The sequence below is a fragment of the Ursus arctos genome, unplaced genomic scaffold, assembly GCF_023065955.2.
Source record: "Ursus arctos isolate Adak ecotype North America unplaced genomic scaffold, UrsArc2.0 scaffold_1, whole genome shotgun sequence".
In the NCBI taxonomy this organism is placed as follows: Eukaryota; Metazoa; Chordata; class Mammalia; order Carnivora; family Ursidae; genus Ursus; species Ursus arctos.
The window spans coordinates 4,568,233-4,590,592 of record NW_026622763.1 but is presented as its reverse complement, the minus strand read 5'-3'; the positions used below and the strand labels follow the sequence as shown (position 1 = coordinate 4,590,592).

At 59.4% G+C, this 22,360-nt stretch overlaps 2 protein-coding genes across 6 annotated transcripts in view; one reads left to right on the top strand and one right to left on the bottom strand.

Moving 5' to 3' along the window:
* MYO7B (myosin VIIB) overlaps window positions 1-19,514 on the top strand; it is a 90,214-nt gene extending 70,700 nt beyond the window's left edge. Inside the window, exons 27-48 of the mRNA XM_026510210.4 lie at window positions 746-872; window positions 2,146-2,265; window positions 3,320-3,493; window positions 4,165-4,392; window positions 5,664-5,831; window positions 8,627-8,744; window positions 8,832-8,958; window positions 9,994-10,160; window positions 11,104-11,285; window positions 12,115-12,245; window positions 12,516-12,673; window positions 12,867-13,020; window positions 13,510-13,665; window positions 14,565-14,670; window positions 15,865-15,978; window positions 16,292-16,379; window positions 16,952-17,058; window positions 17,534-17,719; window positions 18,027-18,143; window positions 18,323-18,406; window positions 18,588-18,707; window positions 19,114-19,514. Of these exons, the coding sequence (XP_026365995.2) occupies window positions 746-872; window positions 2,146-2,265; window positions 3,320-3,493; window positions 4,165-4,392; window positions 5,664-5,831; window positions 8,627-8,744; window positions 8,832-8,958; window positions 9,994-10,160; window positions 11,104-11,285; window positions 12,115-12,245; window positions 12,516-12,673; window positions 12,867-13,020; window positions 13,510-13,665; window positions 14,565-14,670; window positions 15,865-15,978; window positions 16,292-16,379; window positions 16,952-17,058; window positions 17,534-17,719; window positions 18,027-18,143; window positions 18,323-18,406; window positions 18,588-18,707; window positions 19,114-19,215 (3,034 nt within the window). The 3' untranslated portion in view covers window positions 19,216-19,514. The remainder of the gene's footprint in view (window positions 1-745; window positions 873-2,145; window positions 2,266-3,319; window positions 3,494-4,164; window positions 4,393-5,663; window positions 5,832-8,626; window positions 8,745-8,831; window positions 8,959-9,993; window positions 10,161-11,103; window positions 11,286-12,114; window positions 12,246-12,515; window positions 12,674-12,866; window positions 13,021-13,509; window positions 13,666-14,564; window positions 14,671-15,864; window positions 15,979-16,291; window positions 16,380-16,951; window positions 17,059-17,533; window positions 17,720-18,026; window positions 18,144-18,322; window positions 18,407-18,587; window positions 18,708-19,113) is intronic.
* Window positions 19,515-20,177: 663 nt separating this feature from the next.
* The window catches only part of LIMS2 (LIM zinc finger domain containing 2), a 41,545-nt gene continuing 39,362 nt past the window's right edge, over window positions 20,178-22,360 (bottom strand). For all 5 annotated transcript variants that reach the window (XM_026510216.4, XM_026510214.4, XM_026510218.4 and 2 more), the window contains exons 8-10: window positions 22,092-22,140; window positions 21,903-21,978; window positions 20,178-21,309 (exon numbers count right to left, since the gene is read on the bottom strand). In XM_026510216.4, coding sequence (XP_026366001.1) covers window positions 21,162-21,309; window positions 21,903-21,978; window positions 22,092-22,140 — 273 coding nt within the window. In that variant the 3' untranslated portion in view covers window positions 20,178-21,161. The remainder of the gene's footprint in view (window positions 21,310-21,902; window positions 21,979-22,091; window positions 22,141-22,360) is intronic.

Genomic DNA, 22,360 nt, shown 5'->3' with positions numbered 1-22,360 from the left:
TTTCCTCTAGGAGAGTTCGTTGTTAAACATTTACCATCATCACACCACTGAGTAATTAGGAGAAAGATGCTGACCTCTGGATACTTTGAGGTTGGAGAGGCTAAGGGAACCCTTGTATAAGATGATACAGGGTTGGGTCAGCAGGAAGGGACCCAGGAGAGCCCCCTCCACCAGAGAAGGCAGAAAAGAGAGGCTTATGAGGCTGTGCAAATGGGAACTGGTCAGGAGGGGAGGAGTGGAGGGATTCTCCATGGGATCTCCACTCCTTTCTGTAGTTGGGGGGATGGCTGTGGTGGGGGGGGAGGGACTGGGCCTCAAGGTGAGAGAGAAGGTTGGAGATGATGGTGAAGTTGGGGAAAGGAGCAGATTAGGTTGGGCGGGGCCGCTGGGGGCGGGGCTTGCCTGGAGACCCCTGGGCAGTCCCTGCAGCCACGCCCCCCAGCTGGAAGGCCCAGGTGTTGTGAGCAGAGTGGGTGAGGGAGGAGGTAGAAAATGAGGTCCAAGGAGAGTGGGTGCACAGAGCCCTGGAAAAACATTGGAGGTGGCACAGTCCTGGGAGATGACAGGGTCCACGGTGGGCAGGGATGTGGCAGGGGAGCCCAGCAAAGGCAGCTGGAGGTCAGGAGACTGGAGGTGGCCATGTGTACATGACCCCACCCAGTGGCACAGAAGGAGCTGTGTGCCCTGTGTCTCCTCACAGGGAGCCAGTCCCCGGGCTGGCCTCCCAGCGGTGTGTGTCTTTCAGGGACGAGATTTACTGCCAGATCTGCAAGCAGCTGTCGGAGAACTTCAAAACCAGCAGCTTGGCCCGGGGCTGGATCCTGCTCAGCCTTTGCCTGGGCTGCTTCCCACCCTCCGAGAGGTTCATGAAGGTGGGGAGGACCCAGGGCAGGGGCTGACGGGGGGTGGGTTACAGCAAGCATGGCTTGGCTCTGGGCTCTGGAGCAGGTCCAGAAATCCCACCCCTGCTCCGGCAGGCCAGGGTGGGCAGTATGCCTTCTGGGCCTCAGTTTCCCTGTCTTTAAAAGAAGACTCTGGATCTGTCTCCTTCCGGCCCCTATTCAGGTCTGGGCTCAGGCACCAAGATGGCTATTCTGAGGAGACAGTGAGGTGGTCAGTGAAATGTGCGATGAAAAGATGAAGGTGTCCCAGGAGTGGGCACCGACTGGAGACTGGCTGTCACGTCTCCCTCTAGTCCTCAGAACTAAAACAGGAGGTGGGGTGTTGACAGGTGCTCCCGCGTGCTAGAAATCCCCGGCCTCGCTGCTTTAATAGAGCTTTGGTTCTGACTGTAAGGGTAATATGTGGGAAATGCAGCCAGTCTAAAAAGAGGACAAAAGTCATCGCCACACCCAGGGGGACCTTCTGTTGTTCCTGGCCTTTTGTGGTGTTACAGGGTCATACTTGTGACCAGACAAGAAACCGTCTCACTTCCTCTCGTGTCCCTTCAGGGACAGCAGGAGGTGTGGTCACAGGCCGTCTGCCCTGGGCACGGAGTCCACTCCTGCCACCAGCAAATTCTTCCAGGCGGCATCTCCTCACAAAATCTGTGAGACAAAAAGATTTTCAGCAGATTTTGTCAAACGTGTTTTAAACATTGACTCTGCTGCATTTTTCACTTACCTCCGTAAGTGTCTTCTCGTGGCGTAAACTTTTCCCAAATGCCATCTATGTATAATTATCCCAGGGAGCGTTTAACTTGCTGATGGACATTTAGGGCCCATCTCCCTGTTGCTCTCCACCATACACACCATATATAGAGACAGGTCTGAATTACTGGGTCAAAAAGTATGCACATTTTCCAACCATGCATTATTTAAAACAGAGTGACAAATTGGTCCTCAGAAATGCTGTGCCGATTTATATTCCTTCTCATAGTGTGTGACAGTGCCCATCTCAACAGACTTTTGCCAGCACTGAATATTATTATTTTATCTTTATTTTTTCCAGATTTAAATTTAAGGTGTACAGTGTAGTGGTTTTATATAGGTATATATTGCAAAATTATTACCACAGTAAGGTCAGTTAACACAGTCATCACCTCACTTAGTTACGATGAGGTTTATGATTTTTAGAATCTGGGCGGAAGTGGAAAGTGGCCTCCATTCTAAGTGTCTTCCTCCCCTTCCCTCCCTCACCCACCAGTATCTGCTGAACTTCATTGGTCAAGGGCCAGCTGGCTATGGGCCCTTCTGCGCAGAGCGCCTGAAACGCACCTATGCCAACGGGGTGCGCATGGAACCCCCCACCTGGCTGGAGCTACAGGTAGGGGCCAGCGGGGCGGGGGAGACCACCAGTGTGGGATGCTGCCAGCCCCCATGGCTCCTCTAGCACCTGCCAGCAGGAAGTGTGTCCTCTGGGCCCTTCCATCTCTCTTGGTGCCTTCTGTGCCTGTGGTCCCTATGGGTCACGCTGGGGCTCAGCCTCCCTAAGCATGGCCCAGGCTTCAAGAGTGCCCTCCCCACATCTATTGGAGCCTACTAGCTAAAGGGAAAGACAAATCTTAGCCTTATGGTGTGAATGACTGCTAATTGGATTAAGTGTTAACCCTCCCAAGGACATTTGCATTTTATTAAGAAGGCAGTGACCATTCCGAGTTGGACATCCTTCATGGCATTGCTGTTTGCATTATCTGTGTGTTCTTGCAGTGTTCTCGGGCAGGGTCATTCTGACACAGACAGGGTTGAGGGGGCCCGCGGCTCCTGGAAGGCACTCACTCCCTGTGTCCCATGGTGCCCTATCCCGGGGGTCACCTCCTGCTGCACCCCTTCCCATTCTCACCCAGGCACCCAAGTCCAGGCCCCCTTTCTTCCCCCTTTTCCACCTGCTCTGCGCCTGGGCCCTGGAGTTGCACGTGAACCTGCAGCCAGTGTGTGGGTGTGCTCACACCCTGCTATGGGCAGAGAGGAACAGTAGCTTCAAGGGACCCATCATGTCTCTGAGTCCAGGACTTGGAGATTTCCAAGAGCTCTCTGACCTTCTGTGATCCTGGGACACTTAGCCTCCCCAAAGCTCGGGGTTCTCATGTTAAAATGGGGCCTTCCGCCTGCAGGCTGCACTCCACAGACCACCGAGGCCGACTCAGAGAAGGACACAAATACCGAGCGCACTGCGGGCGGTATTGCCCTCCCCCGCTGCTGGTTCCTCAGCTCAGCATTCAGCAGCTGTTGGCTGGACTGCTGTTAACTCTGTGCCGAGCCGGGTGGGGCTTCAGCAGGCCTGGTGCTCAGGGACCCATGGGGATAGGAACCAGTTGGGGAGAGGAGAGATGGTGGGTTGGCTTCCAGGACAGAGGACCTGAGTCTTCCTCTGTCCCCAGGCAGTCAAGTCCAAGAAGCACATCCCGATCCACGTTGCCTTGGAGACTGGAGAGAGCCTGACGGTCATGGTCGACTCTGCCTCGACATCTCGGGAAGTCTGCCGGCACATCGCCCACAAGCAGGGTCTCAGCGACCACCTGGGCTTTTCTCTCCAGGTGGCCGTGTATGACAAGGTACCACTAGGTGCCCCATCCACCTTCTACTTCCCTCATGCACCCAGGCTAACTCAAGCCCTCCTACCACGTCAACCTGGCCACTGTTGCCCCTGTCACACACACACACACACACACACACACACACACACACGTAACCTGTCCTGCCTGAACACCCACATACCCACCCCAGTGGCTATACCTTGGCCCTAGTGTCACACACATCTTGTAGGTCCCCTGCCACACTTGAGTAGCCCACATGTAGACCAGGCACTCACACATCTTGCTGGAAGCCCCCTTGTGCCAGGGAGCCGTAGACGCCTGTGTCCCAGATCAGAGGGTCACACCAGCAGAGCCCCACCTGAACCTCACATCTTCTCCCAGCCAGACACTCTTACCCCCACGCCCACAGCCGCCGGCTCAGACAGGCTTATGCTGGCCAACCAATCCAAGTATTACAACCCCAGCATGCCAACCTTAGCCATCAATCCCTGCCTCCTTTGGGAGGGGGCCTGTAGGGAGCCATGTTTCAGCATGACAGGCAGGCTATGCCCCCATGTGGGGAAAGCCCTCGGGTTCCCGGAGGACTGGCTGAGCACACCCTTCCACCCGTGCATCCCGAGGGTGGGTTTCCCTGCGGGGCCTGGCACACAGCAGTCACTAACCCCCGCTGCCCCTGATTCTGGCCTCAGTTCTGGTCCCTGGGCAGCGGGCGCGACCACGTGATGGATGCGGTCGGCCAGTGTGAGCAGCTGGCCCGGGAGAGGGGCGAGAATGAGCGCCACGCGCCCTGGCGCATCTACTTCCGGAAGGAGTTCTTCACCCCCTGGCATGACTCCCAGGAGGACTCCGTCAGTACCCAGCTCATTTACTGCCAAGTGATGCACGGGGTCCGGTCTGGCGAGTACACCTTTGAGAAGGTGAGGGGACTCCCCTGCCCCCAGAGCCACGAGACGGACCCATCAGACAGCCTGGGGGAGCACCGTGTTCCAGGGCAGACCTGGGGTGTGGCCATAAGGGAGCACCCCACAGAATGGGATGTGAGGAATGTGGAGAAGGGAGAGGCAGGAGGCAGAGGCCAGGAATGTGTTCTCGGAGTGCAGGTCCCCAGGCCCCTCTGCTGGGCATGCTGCTGTCCCCTCCCAGCCTGGTCCCCATTTCCTCCTCCCTTGGACCACGTTTGCTCAGGCTTCTGGGGTCCGACACACCAGCCACAGGCAGGGGAGGCCTCCCATCAGCCCCAGGCCACCTGGCTTCACCACGGCAGCTGTTCGTGGGGCAGCAGGAAGGCGGCCTTAGAGCCTTAGTGCTCAAGTTCCAATCCCACCTGTGCCTCTTCCTGGCAGTGGGACCTCAGAACATTATGTCACCTCTGAGGCTCAGGCCCTCTGGAAAGTGCAAAGAGGAGCCAGAGCTTAGTGTATGGTCGTGAGCATCCAGGTCCTGGTCCTCAGAGCAGCAGTACACCTGTTTGCAGACCTTCCCATGCCTGAGACAGGAGGACACTGCTCTCAGGCTCAGAGCTGGCTGCAGCAAGCCTGGAGGCCTGCCTGAAATTGGGCAGTGGGCAAGGAGAGGCAGGGGCCACAGAGACAGGCCCCAGAGAGGCTAGGTGATTCTGCAGGCTTTGGTGTTCCAGAGAGAAGAGGGCTGCCTGGCACACATGGGGCTCCTGAAGCAGGGAGTCCTGCCCCGTGCTGGGCCATGCTGGTGCCTTACACAGGATCCTACCCAAATGAATCCTTGCAGAAGCCACACAGGGGTGTCACCCTTGACAAGTAAACACTGGGTAAGACAGGGGAAAGGACTTGCCCTTCTCAGACAGCAATGTTGGGGTTCCACCCAGCCCTCAGAGCTCCCTCCCCCACACTCACTGTCTGCCTGAGAGTTGGCAGAGTGGCATGGGGGATCAGCCCTTGTCCTCAAGCCGAGGGCCTGCAGGACTCGGGCCGAGGCTGCTGGGAAGTTCCCGCCTGCCAGCAGGACAGCAGCCTACTTGGGCCCGTTAGGCACGCTGTGGTTCCAGTGTGTTGGGGAAGGGACAGGTCCGACCTAACAGAGGTGACAGGACAGGTGGCTGCTCATATTCCTGGTTCTTGCCTGAGGGCTGGTATTCTCCACCGTGCTGGGACATCCTGGGGGAGGTGGGCTCCTCCCCCCTCACCCCCTTGTTTGTCCCCGGGTTGTGCAGGAGGAAGAGCTGGTACAGCTGCTGGCCCAGCACTGCTATGTGCAGCATGGTGCGTCGGTGGGGAGCGAGGCCATCCAGGAGCTGCTGCACAGCTGCGTCCCCTCCAAGCTGTACAGGACAAAGCCGCCAGAGAAGTGGGCTAGCCTCGTCACTGCCGCCCTTGCCAAGGTCAGCCTCCACAGAGCCTGGGCACTTGGGCTCTGTGGCCTCCTTTGGGGCAGGGGCCCTAGGTGTGTAGACAGGTGGAGGCCTCCCACTGGGGAACGGGAGACTTTGGCTTGCCAGTTAGACTAGCTCTACCTCTTGAGATTTAAACAATCTCGGTCAGTCCAGCTCCCTGTCGCAGGCCCACTCTGCTGTCCCTCCTCCTTCCAGTCAGCATCTCGGGCGAGTTGGGGCAGCTCATCCCCGTGCTCATCTCTACTGCAGCGTCTGGCTGGGCCTCAGCCTTTTGGCCCAAGTGGGCATCCACAGCTGCCAACTGCACACCACACCTGTACCCTCGGTACAGGCTCTGGGCAGCAGGGGGGCTGCCCATCTTCTCCCCCTACTTGGTCAGCCTGCACCATGTGAACATAGCTCCTCCCGGGGGGCTCTGTGCCTCCACCTCCCCACCAACACACACCTGCGTCCTCAGGATCACCCACACCAGAGAGGGTTTCCGCTGCTCCCTAAACGTCACCCCACGAGGGGATGGCCAAGATGCATCATCTGATTCACAGTCCCCGTGCCTCCCTTCCCCCGCCACAGGGGCAACCCTCCCCAAACCTGCCACCCATAAGAGCCTCCTTCCTCCCGGGGTGCTGAGCTCAGCAGCATGGCCTAAGGTTCTGGGCCCGGCTCACTGTTCACTGCCGCTCCTCCTGCAGGAGAGCTGTGCATGGGGAGTTTCCCTTTGGTTAATACCTGTGCCCACCTCAATTATCCCCATGGTGCAATGGACCACAAAAGGGCAGGACAGGGAGTGCAGAAGAAGAAAATAGCATTGTACCTACTTGTTAGGGGCTGCCAACCCAGTGGTGGGGAGGTGAACCCCAGGTGAGTGGTTCAGGCAGCAGGGGCCATGCAAATTCTGAGAAGGACGGTGAGGATGGCCAACGAACGTAGTCTGCATTCTGCCTCATGAAAAGGCTGTGCCCCAAGGGGGCCTGTGGACAAGGGTCCCGTGCACCTGTGGTTTGGAAAATACAGCTTTCCATGTCCTGCTCTTAGGGAGTCACAGTGCATAACCACTTACGAAAGGTTCTGACAAGTCCTGCAGTAGAGAAGCCTGCTTGTTAACCCAACCTTTCCCAGACATATTTGACCACCAAACCTTTGTTCTACAAGATGCCCATTAGCATCTCTTGGAAACAGTTCTTGGTGATAGGAATTTGGGAAAGCAAAGCCCACTTGGTCATTTTTGGCGTTTCCCAGGCTGAGTGGATGTGTTTACAGGAGAGAGACCGTGGGCTTTTAGGGCTTATATGAGGGGGGGACCAGAGGGTTCATGTGAACCCAAATGAACATGACTAAGAAGTGGCTTTGTAATTTGGGAAGGGAGAGTTGGGGTGAGGGTAAAAGAATTAGGAAATGTTACCCAACCACTTTTCTCCAAAGTGAACATAGGTACACAGATTTTTTTCATTAAACCACTTAAAACCACTTACTTTGCCAAATACATCAGAAAATATAGACAAATACAAAGAGAAAAGCAAAATCACCAATAATATCATATCAGTGAGCCCATGCATCTTAACATTGTGGTATAGATGCTTCCAAACCATATTCATGTGTACACAACAGAGATAGGAATACAATTAGAGAGAGAGGAATGATTCACCTTTTAAAAAATAAACATAGGAGCATATCATACAGCAGCTTTCAACCTGCTTCTTCACTTAACCATGTAGCATGGGGCCATATTTCCATGTCACTACATACTAATCTTCATGTTCATTTTTTCCCTTTTTTTAATTTCTTTTTCCCCTTTTTTCTTCTTATTTTCATGTTCATTTTTAATGGCTGCATAGTACTGTAGTAGCGAATTATAATTTACTGATTCTTACTGATGAACATAAGGTCAGTCTCCATTTTTCACTATTAAAACAACAAGGTGAACCACTTTGTAGATACAACTTTTATACGCTTGCCAGTTTCTTGGCAGGATAGATTCCTAGGAAGGAGATTTCAGAGAGTAGGAACATTCCACAATTCCTGATACATGTTGCCGGTTGCCAGGTCACCCTTCAGATATGAGGCATCCATTTACATTCCACAATCCAGGGTGTGAATGTTACCCACCCACTTTTTAAACTGGCAACAAGAGAAATAACATTTTTTTCAGCAAATAGTAAAAAGAAAGTTCCATCGGACACTATAGGCAGCTATGGACCCAGAGCAGTGGAGAAAGGGAGGGGCGAGGGGAGGTGGAGAGGAAACCAAGAAAGAGGGAGGAGGGAAAGTCGACTGGGGGTGGGTTCAGATGAAGGTCCCTGGGAGTGGCTCCCAGATAGGCAGAAGAACTCCAGCGAAGACAGACCAAGGTACCAAGGACACAGAGGCACACACCAAGACAGGCGTCCCGCACAGAGCAGGATACAGTCCCACAAGGCACGCACGTGTTGGCGGGAGCAGGCCCAAGCACACACGCATGAGCAAGCTCACCTCACAGCTTTCCACAGCTTTCCATGAGGCAACGAACCGCAGCCCGATTACAGCCCTTTGGCACCCTGACGCTAAAGAGGGAGCAAGCCTCCCTCCCCTCTCAAAACCACCCGCGAATGGTCCTCCGCCAGGGCACGTGACGTGGGGCTGCACCGGTCCACCGAGCCTCCCTGCCAGCCCTCAGCAGCACCGACCTCTCTTTAGGTAGAGGCTTCACAGAACGATCCAGCAAATGAGCACCGTGAGCGTTGGGCCACTAGCTCTGAGGGGAAGCCAGGAGATGAGTGATGGAAGTGACCTGTTGTGTCCCCCTGCAGGCGCAGTACGCCCAGAAGCAGGCAAAGGCACTGGCCGTGCAGGAGCAGGTGGTGGACGCCGCCCGCCTGCAGTGGCCGCTGCTCTTCTCCCGGCTCTTCGAGGTCACCACACTCTCCGGTAATGGGATCTGATGGAGGTGAGGGGTGCAGGCAGGGCCCCCCGTGGGGCCAGCCTAAACTTCACACCCCTATTCTCCCTGGCCAGGCCCCCGACTGCCCAAGACTCAGCTGATCTTGGCGGTTAACTGGAAGGGGATATACTTCCTGGACCAGAAGGAGAAGATGCTACTAGAACTGTCTTTCCCAGAGGTCATGAGTCTGATCACCAACAGGTGGGAGTCCCAAGGGAAGATGCCTCAAATCTCTCTTTGCTCATAACCTTAGTCCTTGGGGGCTCCGGGAAAAACAGGGATAGGGGGAGGCCGTTGTCCCTGACACCCGGCTGGGGTGCGGGGGTGAGGAGGGACATGTACAGTGTGGTGGCCACTGGACTTGGGACCCCACCCTCTCCTGCCACTAGTTTGGCACTACCCTGTTAAGTACTGTGTCTGCACCTGAGGCATTCTTCTCTCGGGCTTCTCTTTAAAACCCAAATCTACCTGGAAGGGGCCACAGAACTTGCAGCCTTTGGGTGTGCATTCACGTACAGGCTCCTTCCCTGCTTGTGGGCAAGAACTGGTCACGTGGAAGGTGCGGACCATCTGAGAGAGGAAGCAAGGCACGAGGCTGGGTGCGTGGCAGAGCAGAATTACAGGCTGGGGCCTCAGATCCCCCACCTCCACGGCTCTGCATGCCTCTTGTCTTCTGAGAGTGTCTCCCAGCTCTTTGGGAAGGCCTGCCTGTACCCTTCCAGAGCCCCCCCTGGTTAAAGCATACCCCAGTGGGCCATGACCATAATACTCATTACCAGTATGCGGGACACGCAATGGCCACCGCTTCCTCGGGCTGACCCTGCTGGGCCCTTGTCCCCATGGCATGCAGATGAATAAACTAAGACAGGAGGTAGCTCGCCCAAGCTCACCATGGCCGGTGCCTCATCTCAGCTCCAGCGTTCTTTGCTGTGTCCCTGTGGTGGCCCTGCACACCAGCCACCTCATGACCCATCCAGAGCTAAGCCCACAGACTGGGGCTTGGCACCACCCACTGCCTTTGAAGCCCAAGGGACCCTGAGCTCTGGCTGTCATTTGCCCACCACCCACAGTAGTGCCTGGGATGTGGGTTGACCTAAGCTCACACTTTGGCCCTACCAGTGCCTCTGGTCAAGTCTTCTGTGACTCAGGAGGGTCACCCAATCTGAGGCTGTCAAGGGGCTGAAACAGGGAGGGCAGGAGAGGCCGCTGGTCATGTGGCATCCTTTGTCCCCACAGGGAGGCCCAGGGTGGGCAGAGGCTGGTAGTCTCCACACTGCACGAAGAGGAGTACGAGTTCATGTCCCCCAGCAGTGTGGCCATCGCCGAGCTGGTAGCCATGTTTCTGGAGGGCTTGAAGGAGAGGTCCGTGTTCGCCATGGCCCTGCAGGACAGGAAGGCCACAGGTGCCCAGCCAGGCGGGGAGGGGCGGATCGTGTGGTCAGTGGGTAGGTGGCTGGCTCATCCCTATGTCTCAGTGGCCACGTGGCAGGGCTCCAGGAGGGACCCAAGCAGAGAGAGGGAAAGAGGACCATGAAGCACAGTGGGGGGCAGCATTGGGCAAAGCCTTCCCATCTACAAAATGAGGGGCTTAAAGGAGGTGGTCTCAAAGCTCCCAGGGCGAAGGTTGTTGAGGGAGCTCAGGGAAAGGCCCACTCCCTCCCCCGGCAGAGAACAGCCAGGCCACTAGCCTGAACTTTGAATACCATCCCCACAGCCACCCTGTTTTCCATTTACAGACAAGGAACCGGAAGCTTGGAGAAGGGAAGCAGCTTGTCCAGGGTCACACAGCTCAGGGTGGGGGCCTGAGCCCTAGAGGTCTAGTTGTTGGCCAGGCATTCTCTGCAGGCCAGCACTCCAGCAAGAGCTGAGCGCTCCTAGAAATTAGGCCGTGCAGTTACTGCAGGGGCCTCAGGAGGGTGTGGGGAGGCTCACTGGGACGAGAGGAAGGGGCTGTGCAAACGGTCTTACAGGTCTTAAGGCAGGAGGAAATGTCTGCCTGGAAACCTCATCCCTGTTGCCCATTCCATCCCCAAACTGCCCAAGAGGGAGGGATTATTGCCTCCTCACAGAGGAGGAAACAGGCGCAGGAGGCGTACAGCACTGAGAGCAGGTCCCCTGAGGCTAGGGCTGCAGCCAGAGCTCCCCAGCTCCTGCCTGCCAGGACTGTGTGCCTGGGAATCTGGCCACCACTCAGCCTCATGGTGGCCTCGGGCCCACCACTCTGTGTCTCGCTTTCCTCACCTGCCAAAGGAGACAACGTATGAAATGCCAGCGCAGTCTGTGGCCTCTGCATAGCCCTTGGTAAGTGGTGGCTTTTCTGCCCCTGTGTGTGACCTGGAATTGCAGATGACGCCACCCTCCTGCCCTTCAAGAAGGGGGACCTGCTGATCCTGACAAAGAAGCAGGGGCTGCTGGCCTCTGAGCACTGGACCCTGGGCCAGAACGACAGGACGGGCAAGACGGGGCTGGTGCCCACGGCCTGCCTCTATGCCATCCCAACGGTCACCAAGCCCTCGGCACAGTTGCTGGTAACTCGGAAGCTCATCTGTCCTCAGCCGGGGCACCCATGGGCACAGGAGGGGGTGGCCTGCTTGCTGACTCAGCGGCCAGGACCTCACCTTGCAGACAGCCGGGAGGTCTGCTCTGCCGGCCCCGTCGCCTCTCCGGGGTGACCACGAAGCTGGCATGGTGTCTGTGCACGGCCTTGCCCAGCACTTCCACGTCACAGATGCTCCAGGGTGTCCTGGGAACAAACCCATCCTTTCCCACTGTCAGCCTCATTTAAACCTGACTCCGAGGGGCCTACGTCTCCCTAGCTCCAAGTACGACGCGTCCCGGCCCCCAAAACCAGCCCCCAGAGAGGCAGGACAGACAGGCATTCCAGTATGCACGTACTGAGCACCAACTGTGTGCTCCGTGCAGTACAGCACTGAGACCAATAGCCACTCTCCCCTCGACGAGCACGGGGCAAACTGTCAACTGATGGCTAGTGTCCAGAGTGCCACCAAGAAGAAGCACTCGTCCTTCTAGGCTCCAGTGATAGGGTAGGGGCTCACGGAAGGCATCCCTGAGGAAGTGACACTGTGCTGGGGCCTGAGGGAGGTAGGGAATCAGGCAAGCAGGGTCCAGTGAGAGGTGCCCCGAGAGGTGCCCTGGGGAAGGGGAGCCTGGTGGGTCTGAGAAGCCCTCCTAAGGGAAAGGAACAGGCTCAGAGACGTTGAGTCACTGGTCGCGGGTCACACAGAAGGTGACACGGGAGGGCCTGTGCCTACCTGTGGTCAGCCCCTCCCATGGCACTGGAAGGAGCCCATGGGAAGAGCCTCGTGGGCAGTGGAACTCATAGGCCTGTCTCCACAGAGCTTGCTGGCCATGTCACCAGAGAAGCGGAAGCTGGCAGCCCAGGAGGGGCGGCCCGCAGAGCCACTCCCTGAGGAGCAGCCCAAGGACAAGCCACACACCCTGGAGGAATTCTCCTACGAGTTTTTTAGGTGCCACTCAGGCCCCCACCAGGCCCTGCCAGCCCCTCTGTGCTCCCTGGGGGTTACAGGGAGGCCATGGAGGCAGGTGCTGTGTCCACCTGGCCTCCCCGGGGAAAGGGGACCCTCTGACCCTCCCACAGCCACCCTGGGAGGGCAGGGGGAGTGAGCCTGGGTCTCTTCCTCGACAGTGCACATGCGGTAGGTGGGCGGGGAGAGGAAGGAGAAGCACGGCAGAGAAGGCTCAAGAAGGGCCCTCACCCCAGCCTCCATCCCTGACAGGGCCCCAGAGAAGGAGACAGTCAGCAGGGCCATGTTCCCCCTGGCCCGGACCCGGGGCCACCTGTGGGCCCACTCACCTGAACCACTGCGGCAGCCTCTGCTCAAGTGTGTCCATGCCAGTGCCGAGCTCCGGGACCTTGCCTGTCAGATCTTCATCGATATCCTTGCCTAGCCGGCCTGCCCCCACCCTGCGCCAGCCCCACAGCTGCACTGTGAAGGGCTCGGGCCCCACGGAGCACAGGGCAAGGGCAATATGCCCCTCGTGGGGCCGGTCCAGGGTCAGTGTGTGGCCAGGGTCAGGGTCAGAGGTAACAGGCAGCCACGCCGGCACGTTCTCCTTGACAGCCACACCCATCCTCAGGTACATGGGTGACTACCCTTCGAGACAGGCCTGGACCTCCGTGGAGCTCACCGACCAGATCTTCTCGTTGGCCCTCCAGGACTCAGCCCTGCAGGATGAGGTCTACTGCCAGATCCTGAAGCAGCTGACACACAACACCAAGAGGTCTGCTGGGGCCGGGATGGGGCCAGAGGGCACCGAGCTCCGTGCCCAGGTCCCCTCAGTCTTCACCCTAGCCTCCAGAGGCTGCGCCCAGTGTTCAGCTCATGGGGGCTACCCAGCCTGCCCAGGGGCTGACAGTAGTGGTGGGAAGGTGGGGACCCTCATCCCCGTCCTGCTGACTTCTTGGGGGTGGTCAGAGCAGGGAGGTAATAGACCTGCCTTGGCCTCTACCTTCTCCCACCCTTTCTCCTCTGTGCCCCGGGCATGCCATGGGCTCTCTATACCTCAGTGCCCTCCTCCATCAAATGGGCACAATGGTCCCCCCTCCCCATTTTATGCATGTGAAAGCTTTTGGAGGCATCAGGTCACTAGGCAGCAGGCTTCCTTGTCCATGGCTTCAGGAAGGCTTCACACCCCTTCACCCCAAGGTGCCTGGATGGCCTGGGCCTTTAGAGGGGCCCTTTCTGGGCTGACAGGGCCTGCCACCTCCAGGTATAGCGAGGAGCGGGGCTGGCAGCTGCTGTGGCTCTGCACCGGCCTCTTCCCGCCTGGCAAGGCACTGCTGCCCCACGCGCAGAAGTTCGTGGACACGCGGAGGAAGAAGCTCTTGGCCCCCGACTGCAGCCGCCGCATCCAGAGGATCCTGAGGTGAGCCTGCCAGCCCCTACTCCCTCAGCAGCATCCGCCTGGGGATGCTGACGGGCCCACCTGGCCCTTCCAGAGCTCGTGGTCCAGTGCGGACACTTGTCAGTGGAGCCAGATTCTGTGTCCTCTCCGGGAGCTGGTGTCCATGTAAAGAGGAGGACCAGGCCCCAGCAAGCTGGGCAGAAGCTGGAGAGTGAGGCTCTGAAGGTCTCAGAGAGGACTGGATGGTCAGTGGGGGCTGCTGACAGGCTCAGTCTCAGCCATGAGCTCTCCCTACCCCCAACGGCTTCCTGTCCGGGGCACAGAGAGAACTGCCCGGAGGCCGGAGTATGACCTCGATGCCCAAAGCCACCCATCTCCCCACCCTGCCCAGGCAGAGTGGCCAGGATCAGACGCCAGTCCCTGACAATCCATGTGGCCAGCCCTCCCACTGTGGGGCAGTTCTCCCTTGGCTCTGCCTTGACTGTCATCCACACCACCTGCCCTGGGTGGCTTGGGAGAGGGTGGGTTGGCCATGCTTATGGAGGGGGAGGTGGGTGCCCTTAGAGAGGCCCTGTGGGGGCCCTGACTCCAGCCTGATGCCCCTGCTGTGTGAGAATGAGAACCCAACTCTCCCTGGCAACCAGTGCTCCGCCCAGGTCCCCTTCCCGTGTGTGTCCCAGGCCTTTTCAGCCTCCTCAGAACTGCGGGACACCTGGGAAATGAGTCCAGGCTGGCCTCTGGGCCTGGTGCTGAGCACCCCAGGCTGGGGCAGCCCGTGAGTACTACGTCCTTCACTGGGGTTGCAAAGTTATTTATTGTTTGTGTCTGGCACAAAGTTTAGCTTGGAGGTGGTGGCTGGGGCCTGGGCTGGGCTGGGCTGGGGGTAGTAGGGTGGCGTGCTCAGCCCTGTCCTGCTTTAGGACAGGGCCCCGGAAGCAGCCCCCACACCCGGTGGAGGTGGAGGCCATGGAGCAGAACATCTCCCGCATCTGCCACAAGATCTATTTCCCCAACGACACTAGCGAGGTGAGCCCGTGCCCCACCCCCTGGAGGGCCTGGCTTCCCAGGCTCCTGGCCTGCAGCACCCAGAGAAGCCCCTCCGCACGGTGGTTACCCACAGAAAGCCGAAAGAAGCAGACTGACACTGTTTTTCAGGGTTAGAGTGGGCCTCTCACCTTCACCATCTCCTACCTGCCCATCACACATTAAGTGCCCTGCGCCCTCAGGTGCTCAAGGCCAGCACAGCGAGGGGCCACCCCACAGGGGTGCTGCTAGGGTGGCAGGAAGTCCCAAAGGTATATGGGGCACTGTAGGCCAGTGCAGGCAGGGGCTGCCCCGGGGGTGAAGGGGTGCTGCCAGTATAGCAGGAAGTCAGGAAGGTCCCGAAGGTACAGAGGGGAACTCCTGGCCAAGGCACAGGAGAGAGGAGGCCACAAGGGTGGGGCAGTGTGCTGAGTGCCAGGGCATGGGGCCCCCACGGGCTTCTGACGCTGCCCTGGGGCATGGGGGAAGAGGTGCTGCCATTAGGTGTGCCTGTGGACCCAGCCCCTGTTGGCTGCTGGGGACAGGGAAGGAGAGGTGGGAGGGGAGACATTAGTCCCCAGCTGCATGGAGAGGCCCCAGCCGAGTGGCGGCAGTGAGGGGCAGAGGGCCAAGGACCATGCTCCCTTGCAGTCTTTCCCAGCAGCTGTGTGGCCTTTACAGTCTTGGAGACAACGGGTCCCACAAGGGAAAGTTCCCACAGTCCGGCTGCAGGGCTCCCTAAGCAAGTTCAAAAGGCCAAGCCTCCTGGGCCCCCAAGACAGTGCACTCTGACCGAACAATGTAAGCATCCGGCCAGTTTTCTAGAAGGGAAGGCTTCTCCTTCTCAGGCTAGGGCACGTCCAGACAATCTTTTTTTTTTTTTTTTTTAAGATTTATTTATTTTAGAGAGAGAGAGAGCTCCTGTATGAGCACACACTAGCAGGGGGAGGGGCAGAGAGACAGGGGGAGAGAGAGAGAATCCCAAGCAGGCTCCCTGCTGAACATGGAGTCGACACGGGGCTCAATCTCAGGACCCCGAGATTATGACCTGAGCTGAAATCACAAGTTGGACACTCAACCAACGGAGCCACCCAGGCGCCCCTCCCACCAATCTGAAGGAGAAACAGCCCCAGGCTGTGAGGGGTCATCGCAGGCTGAGCCTGGTCCTTAGACATTCACACGCTCCTCTCTGCCCAGATGCTGGAGGTGGGCACCTACACCCGGGTGCGGGACGTGTGCCAGAGCGTTGCCACCAGGCTGCAGCTGGCCTCCTGGGAAGGCTGCAGCCTCTTCATCAAGATCGCTGACAAGGTGCCGTGGGCTGGGCAGGCCAGGGGTGGTGGGAAAGGCGGGCAGATGTCTGGCGTATGTGGCATTCTCCCCTGTGCACTGGGCCAGGCCCCTCACTGCACGCAGGCTGTCAGGATGAAGGGAGGTGGGCTTATGGAGCAGCACAATGTGGGGACAGGCCCCCAAGCAAGTGAGAGCCAATTCTGAGCAGCACCTAGCCTCCCAGGCCATAGATGGGCTGGCTGGACCCAGGCCCTCAGCGACCCCTGGAGGGTCTCCCCTGGAAGCCCTTCTACATGCACACGTCCCTCTGCCTTCCCCCCACCCGCCCCAGGTCATCAGCCAGCAGGAGGGAGACTTCTTCTTCGACTCCTTGCGACAAGTGTCTGATTGGGTGAAGAAAAACAAGCCCCAGAAAGAAGGTAAGGGGAGCAGGGTGGGGGCAAGGAAGGAGGGATGTGGCTGGGATGGAGGGGGCAGGGAGTGGGGGGACAGTCTGCCTCCCTGGGCCAGGGTCAGAAGGTTTCCCTGGCACCTCTTGCATAGCCCCTGCCCATTCCTTTACTCGTTCTCCCTCATATCCCCTGGGTCATGGGTATGGCTAGACCTGGGGCCAGGCGGGCAGGGACAGGGCATGGGGCCAGGCCTAGAACAGATGGCTGGGCTGCAGGGTGATGAAGGCTATGTGGGGGCCAGACCCCCACAGAGAGGTCCAGGAACATCCCTGGGGAGGGTGGCCTCTACATTACTCCTGAAGGATGAGGAAAAGTTGGGGGTGAGGGAGGAAGAAGGGATGAGGTTTTCCAGCAGGAGAGGCAGCAGGAGCAAACACAGCAGTGATGGGGGCGTTGGGGGCATCAAGGCGCATGTGCTGCAGGCGGGGTCCGAGGAGGGGGGCAGCAATGCCCTGGCCACAAGAAGGGGTGGGGAGCACAGGTCCAAGTGTCTGCTGGGCCGCAGGACAGCCTTGGTGCTCACTGGCCCCCCTGGCCAGGGGCCCCCGTGACGCTCCCCTACCAGGTGTACTTCATGCGGAAATTGTGGCTCAACGTCACCCCGGGGAAGGACATGAATGCAGACACCATACTTCATTACCACCAGGTACCGGGGCAGGCTCCCTCCTGGTGGGTATTTGGGTGCACCTTCACTCCATCTCACACCTGCCCTGAGAGGTGGTGGAGGAGGCAGCAAGCAGCAGCTCCCTTGCTCCAGGGCACCTCCCCTCTCCAGGGGCTTCTGGAGGCCCTTTGAGGCCCCATGTGGTGGGCAGGCTGAGCCCCCGAGGGTTCTGCAGCCAGGAGCAGAGGGACAGCAGCCTTGGGGGACAATGACCATACCAACACCTGCAGCATGATTGCTGGGAAGGGGAGGGAACAGAGGGTCCCCACTACATAGGGGTAGGGCAGGCCACCAACTCCATGGTGAGACATCAGGGAGCCCTGCCCTTCCTTGATGGTCGCTGGCCCTGCCAGAAGCCCTCCCCTCTGTCTCCTGGCTGGGGGTGAGCTAACACCTCTGCCACCCGAGCATGAAGGGTCGGGGGCAGCTGCCTAAAACCAACATGTCCGTCACCCAGGAGCTGCCCAAGTACCTTCGTGGGTTCCACAAGTGTTCTCGGGAGGATGCTGTCCACCTGGCAGGCCTCATCTACAAGGCCCAGTTTGACAATGACCGGTCCCAGCTAGCTAGTATCCCCAAGATCCTGCGGGAACTTGTGCCTGAGAACCTCACACGTCTAATGTCCTCTGAGGAATGGAAAAAGGTCCTTGATGGGGCTGGGGAGGGGGCCCTGGGGTACATGGGTGCCAGGCCCTGCACGGGCAAGATGGGCACATTCTGGGCATGGAGGGTGTGCTGGGTCTGCGAGTGTCGCTCCTTCCCCATGCCGTCCACAGCACCTGGGCGATGGGTCCTCTATGTGCAGAGGACACACTTGGCTCTAAGTGCCCTCAAGGCTGGCCGCAGGCACACAGGTGCTGCTTTAGACTGGGGCCTCAGCGACCCTGTGTGGAGGGCCTGCTCAGGCCCTGGCCCCCACTCAGGCCCTCACTGGCCCTTACCTCCCCCAGAACATCCTTCTGGCCTATGACAAGCACAAGGACAAGACAGTAGGCGAGGCCAAAGTGGCCTTCCTCAAGTGGATCTGCCGGTGGCCCACGTTTGGGTCTGCCTTCTTTGAGGTGAAGGTAGGCCTCACCCGGCTCTGGCCGCAGCAGCCTAAGCCCCTCTTTAAACCCACGTCTAAGGGTGGGCCTGGCCACCTGGTTTGGAAGGAGCATGTGTGCTGGTGTGTGCATGTGTGTGCCTCAGGGAGGTAGCCTCTGGTCTCCTCGGCCGGACTATAACCACGGTGCCCCCTCCCCAGCAAACCTCGGAGCCCTCCTACCCGGACATCATCCTCATCGCCATCAACCGGCACGGGGTTCTACTTATCCACCCCAAGACCAAGGTAGCAGCAGGGCCCCAACGGAGCTGGGGAAGCTGCCAGGGTCCCGGTACCCCCGCACAGGTGGTACCCCCCTGCCCTTCTATCCCCCCTGTGGGCTCTGGAGGACCCCAGAGCAGCAGCTCTGACTCAGGCCCCCTAGGCCCCCTGGGCTTCAGCTGGTTCCTGCCCTCTCTGCCCCCAGGAACCGCTCACCACCTACCCCTTCACCAAGATCTCCAGCTGGAGCAGTGGCAGCACCTACTTCCACATGGCTCTGGGGAGCCTGGCCCGGGGCAGCCGCTTGCTATGTGAGACCTCTCTGGTGAGCCCCAGACCTGGGGGCCTCCCGGGCATCCCAGGTCCCTTCCCCTAACCTGGACACACAGGACACAGAGGCACCGGGGACCCCAGACTGCCACCAGGCAAGTGGCTCATGATGAGGGCCTGGCTCCCTGTGCCCAGCGTGGGCCAGGCCAGGCTGGGCCAGCAGAGTCTGAGAAGGAGGAGCCGCAGGAAAAAGGCTGGGAGTGTCATCCAGGGATCATGACAGCAAGGCCTGGTGTGGGCCCCCTGTGGTCCCGGGCCACTCCGAGGAGGGAGGAGGACTCTGTTCTCAGCAGCAGGAGCCCTGCTCGCCTCTTCACACGCTGTCCAGTGTGTCCTTGAGGCAGAAGCACGGCACTGCCACTGCTCCTCACGGCCTCCAACCTCCCCTTTCCCCTGTCCAGGGCTACAAGATGGATGACCTGCTGACGTCATATGTGCAGCAGCTCCTGAGCTCTGTGAACAAGCAGCGGGGTTCCCAGGCCCCAGCCCTGGCCGATCCCTAGCACCGGGCACTCAACTGGCCACTTGCAGAACCTTCCCCATCGGGGGTCCTGATGCCACTTCCCTAAGGCCCTCTTCTTGGCCCAGGGCCTGCCCTCCTGCCAGCTTTTCATGCTGCCCTCTCCCCAGAACACACCCCCATACCCCTCAGCACACCAGGTAGGCCTCCTTCCCCGAGGGGCCGATGATGGAGGCCAAAGTGGGGAGCCCAGGGCGGGGCCTGGAGTATCAGGCCTCCAGGCTGATGATGGGTGGATGGCTGAAAGGACTCCCCCAAGAATATTCAATAAAAATTCCTGAAGCAGTGTGCAGTGTGTTAGAGAACCTGGGCGGGGGGGGGGGGGGGGCAGGTGGGCAGGAGGCCGAGGAGGCACCGGCCCGCAAAAGGTCCTTTCCAGAAAAAGCAAAAAGCATTGTGACTTCTCTGGGGATGTCTGGATGACAACTCCATTCTCAGGGAATGACTTCATGGTTTCTCCCCCCTCCCTTCGTCTGCTTTCCCCCTCCTTCCTGCCTCTTCCTGTGAGGTCCCTTTGCACACCTTTCTCCTTCCCCCGCAGGGCACTGGGGCACATAACTGCCACAGGAGGGCCTGATGCGGGTGCAAGCCAGGACTGTCTGCTCACTGGCTGCTGGCTTCACGCGGAGGCCAGCCTGTGCCCAGGCAGGAGCAGAGCTGGACGCAGGGCCTCAGTGGCCTGGGTTCATCCCACCAGGCTGGCAGGCTCCATCCTACCCACCTGGCCAGCCTTCACGGACTGAGCATTTCTGGCTGGACTAGTTTCCAAGGCCTGACGGCAGCCTGGCCCTGCCAACAAGAGCTGGGTCCCAACTGGACATCTCTCTCACCTGTCCTTTTTGGTGTCTGTCTCGCTAAGCATTCAACAGCCCCAAAGCACTGTGTCCATGGAGGCTGCTGCCTCACCTGCTCACTCCATCGCCAAAAATCACACAGGCCATGTGGTTGTGTAAATAAGCCTTCATTCATTATGCAAGCACGAGGCCCTGTGCTGGCCATGGAGGAAGTGTCCTCCCTGGAGGGTCAGAATGAGCCACCCACCTGAGCCCACTACCATCCGGCCCCTGGCCAGCTGCACCCAGAGGATCACGGTGTGCCCTTGTCGGGGGGGTAGGGAGCAGGCAGCCCGAGTGCTATGGGACACAGAGGAGCTTGGGGGAACCACAGTGGCCCCTGGTCCAGGGTGGAGTGGCCAAGGCTGGACTGCAGGAAGGAGGCCTCCTGAGCGATGGCGGGGGGGGCGGGGTCCTTGTCCCTCCTGATGATTTGTGGGGTGCAGTGGCAGTTTAAGCACAAGGATCCTACTTGGTTGAGTGAGTGTGTGGCCTAGGGTCACAGGGTGGTTCCTCAGGGGCCCGCATCCACATGGCCAGGGTCACGGGGCTGGAGCAGCTGCCTGGCTGTGGCCTCCCCAGGGCCACGTGTGCACAGTGGGACCACTATGAGGTGCAGGCTGGCCCAGCTCCCACAGGAAAATGTGAGCTGCCGGGTACCCCTGCAGGGATGGGACAGGTCAGGACGAGCAGGGCTGGGAGCAGTGGCCCACGACCAGGGCCAGGTGACCCCAGGCCCTGAGTCATTCATGTCCCTGGAGGACCTGAAGCTACAGCTCGTGGGCCCTGCATCTGCCCCATGCCTGCAGAGAAGGAAAGAGAGGAGCCCGTGGCAAGGGAGCGAAGAGAGGCCTGGGGAGGAGGTGGAGGTGAGGGACTAGGGGCCAAAGGAGGGGGTGGTGAGCAAAGAACAGGGGAGGGAGGTGGGGGATGGAATGAAGGAGGGGGAAGAAGAGGTGCAGGAGGGAAGAAGGGGAAGAGGGAAGGAAGGAGGAGGAGGCCACAGACAGGGAGCAGAAATGAGGAGTGGAGGCAGCAAGGGAAGGGGGCACCAGCAGGTGGGGGAGACGAAGGTGGAGGGCAGGCAGGAGGCCCCTCAGGCGGAGTTGAGGCCCACGGACTTGGGCTGGGCCTTGCGGGCGGCCAGCTCCGACAGCTTCTTCAAGCGCTTCTTCAGCTCCAGTGGGAACTTCTCATAGCATCTCTTACACACAGGCTTCATGTCGAACTCCACAAACTTGTTCCTGGGGAGGAGGTCCAGCAGTCAGGAGAGGCCCAGGCCCCACCCACTCAGCCTGCAGGGGCGGAACAGGGGGCTTCCCTTGGCCCCTGGCCCACAGCAGTCCCAGTCCCAGGGTGAGCCTCTGGCCAGGGGTCACAGTAGACAAGGAAGCAGGCCTCCAGGCCTCCTTTCTGTCCCAGAGGCTTCTGATACTCCAGAACCATCCATGACTCCCTACTGTCCTCAGAAACCTGGGCTCCACCTCACCTCTCAGCTCCAGCCTCCTGCGGTTTCCTGGAGGAGCCAGCGGTCTGACTCCTTTGCCTTCGAACATGCTGTTCCCTGAGCTGGAATGCCCTTCCCTCCTCAGAGCCCAGTGTCTTTGCTGGTGTGTTGGAGGCTCACATCACTTCCCCTCTCACCAGGCCCTGGGGCCCCACGCTCTGTCTCCGTGGGGCTGGGGCTGCCCTTGCTGCCCCTTGCTGCCACCGCATCCCCAGGGCCTAACCACAGCAGGTCCCCAGCAAAAGCCTGATGACGGGCTGCAGGAGGGGGAAGGGGCTGTGCAGCCTGCTTTCCGCACCCTGGACACCCCAGGAGGCCAGTGCCACTTACTTCAGGGTGAGCTTGCTGTTGCAGGCGGAGCAGGAGAAGCAGTGCACACACCAGGCCTTGTTGAGGGCTGACACCACTGTGAGGGGCGGTGCAGGCAGGCTTAGCAGGCCCTGCAGCTGCAGGACCCACACGCCAGAGGGAGAGCAGCACGCGCCAGGGGTGTGGGGGGCAGGGACAGAGGAGCCTTACCGTCACCCTCGATCACATGGCTGCAGTTATAGCAGACGTCCCCAAAGAGCTGCGGACAGAGCAGGCGTCAAACTGGTGGCAGGCAGTCATATCCCAGCTCAGGGCCAAGGCTGCCACCTGGCCCCCATCCCACCCCAAATAGGCATCCTCCTGAGACTCCTGGGCCCTTCCTGGCGGGGCGCGGTCTCAGGCCTGAGGTGAGGGCACCCCTGGCCCATCAGAATCCCCACCGTCGGGTGGACAGCAGAGTGAGCCATTGCTCCCAGGAA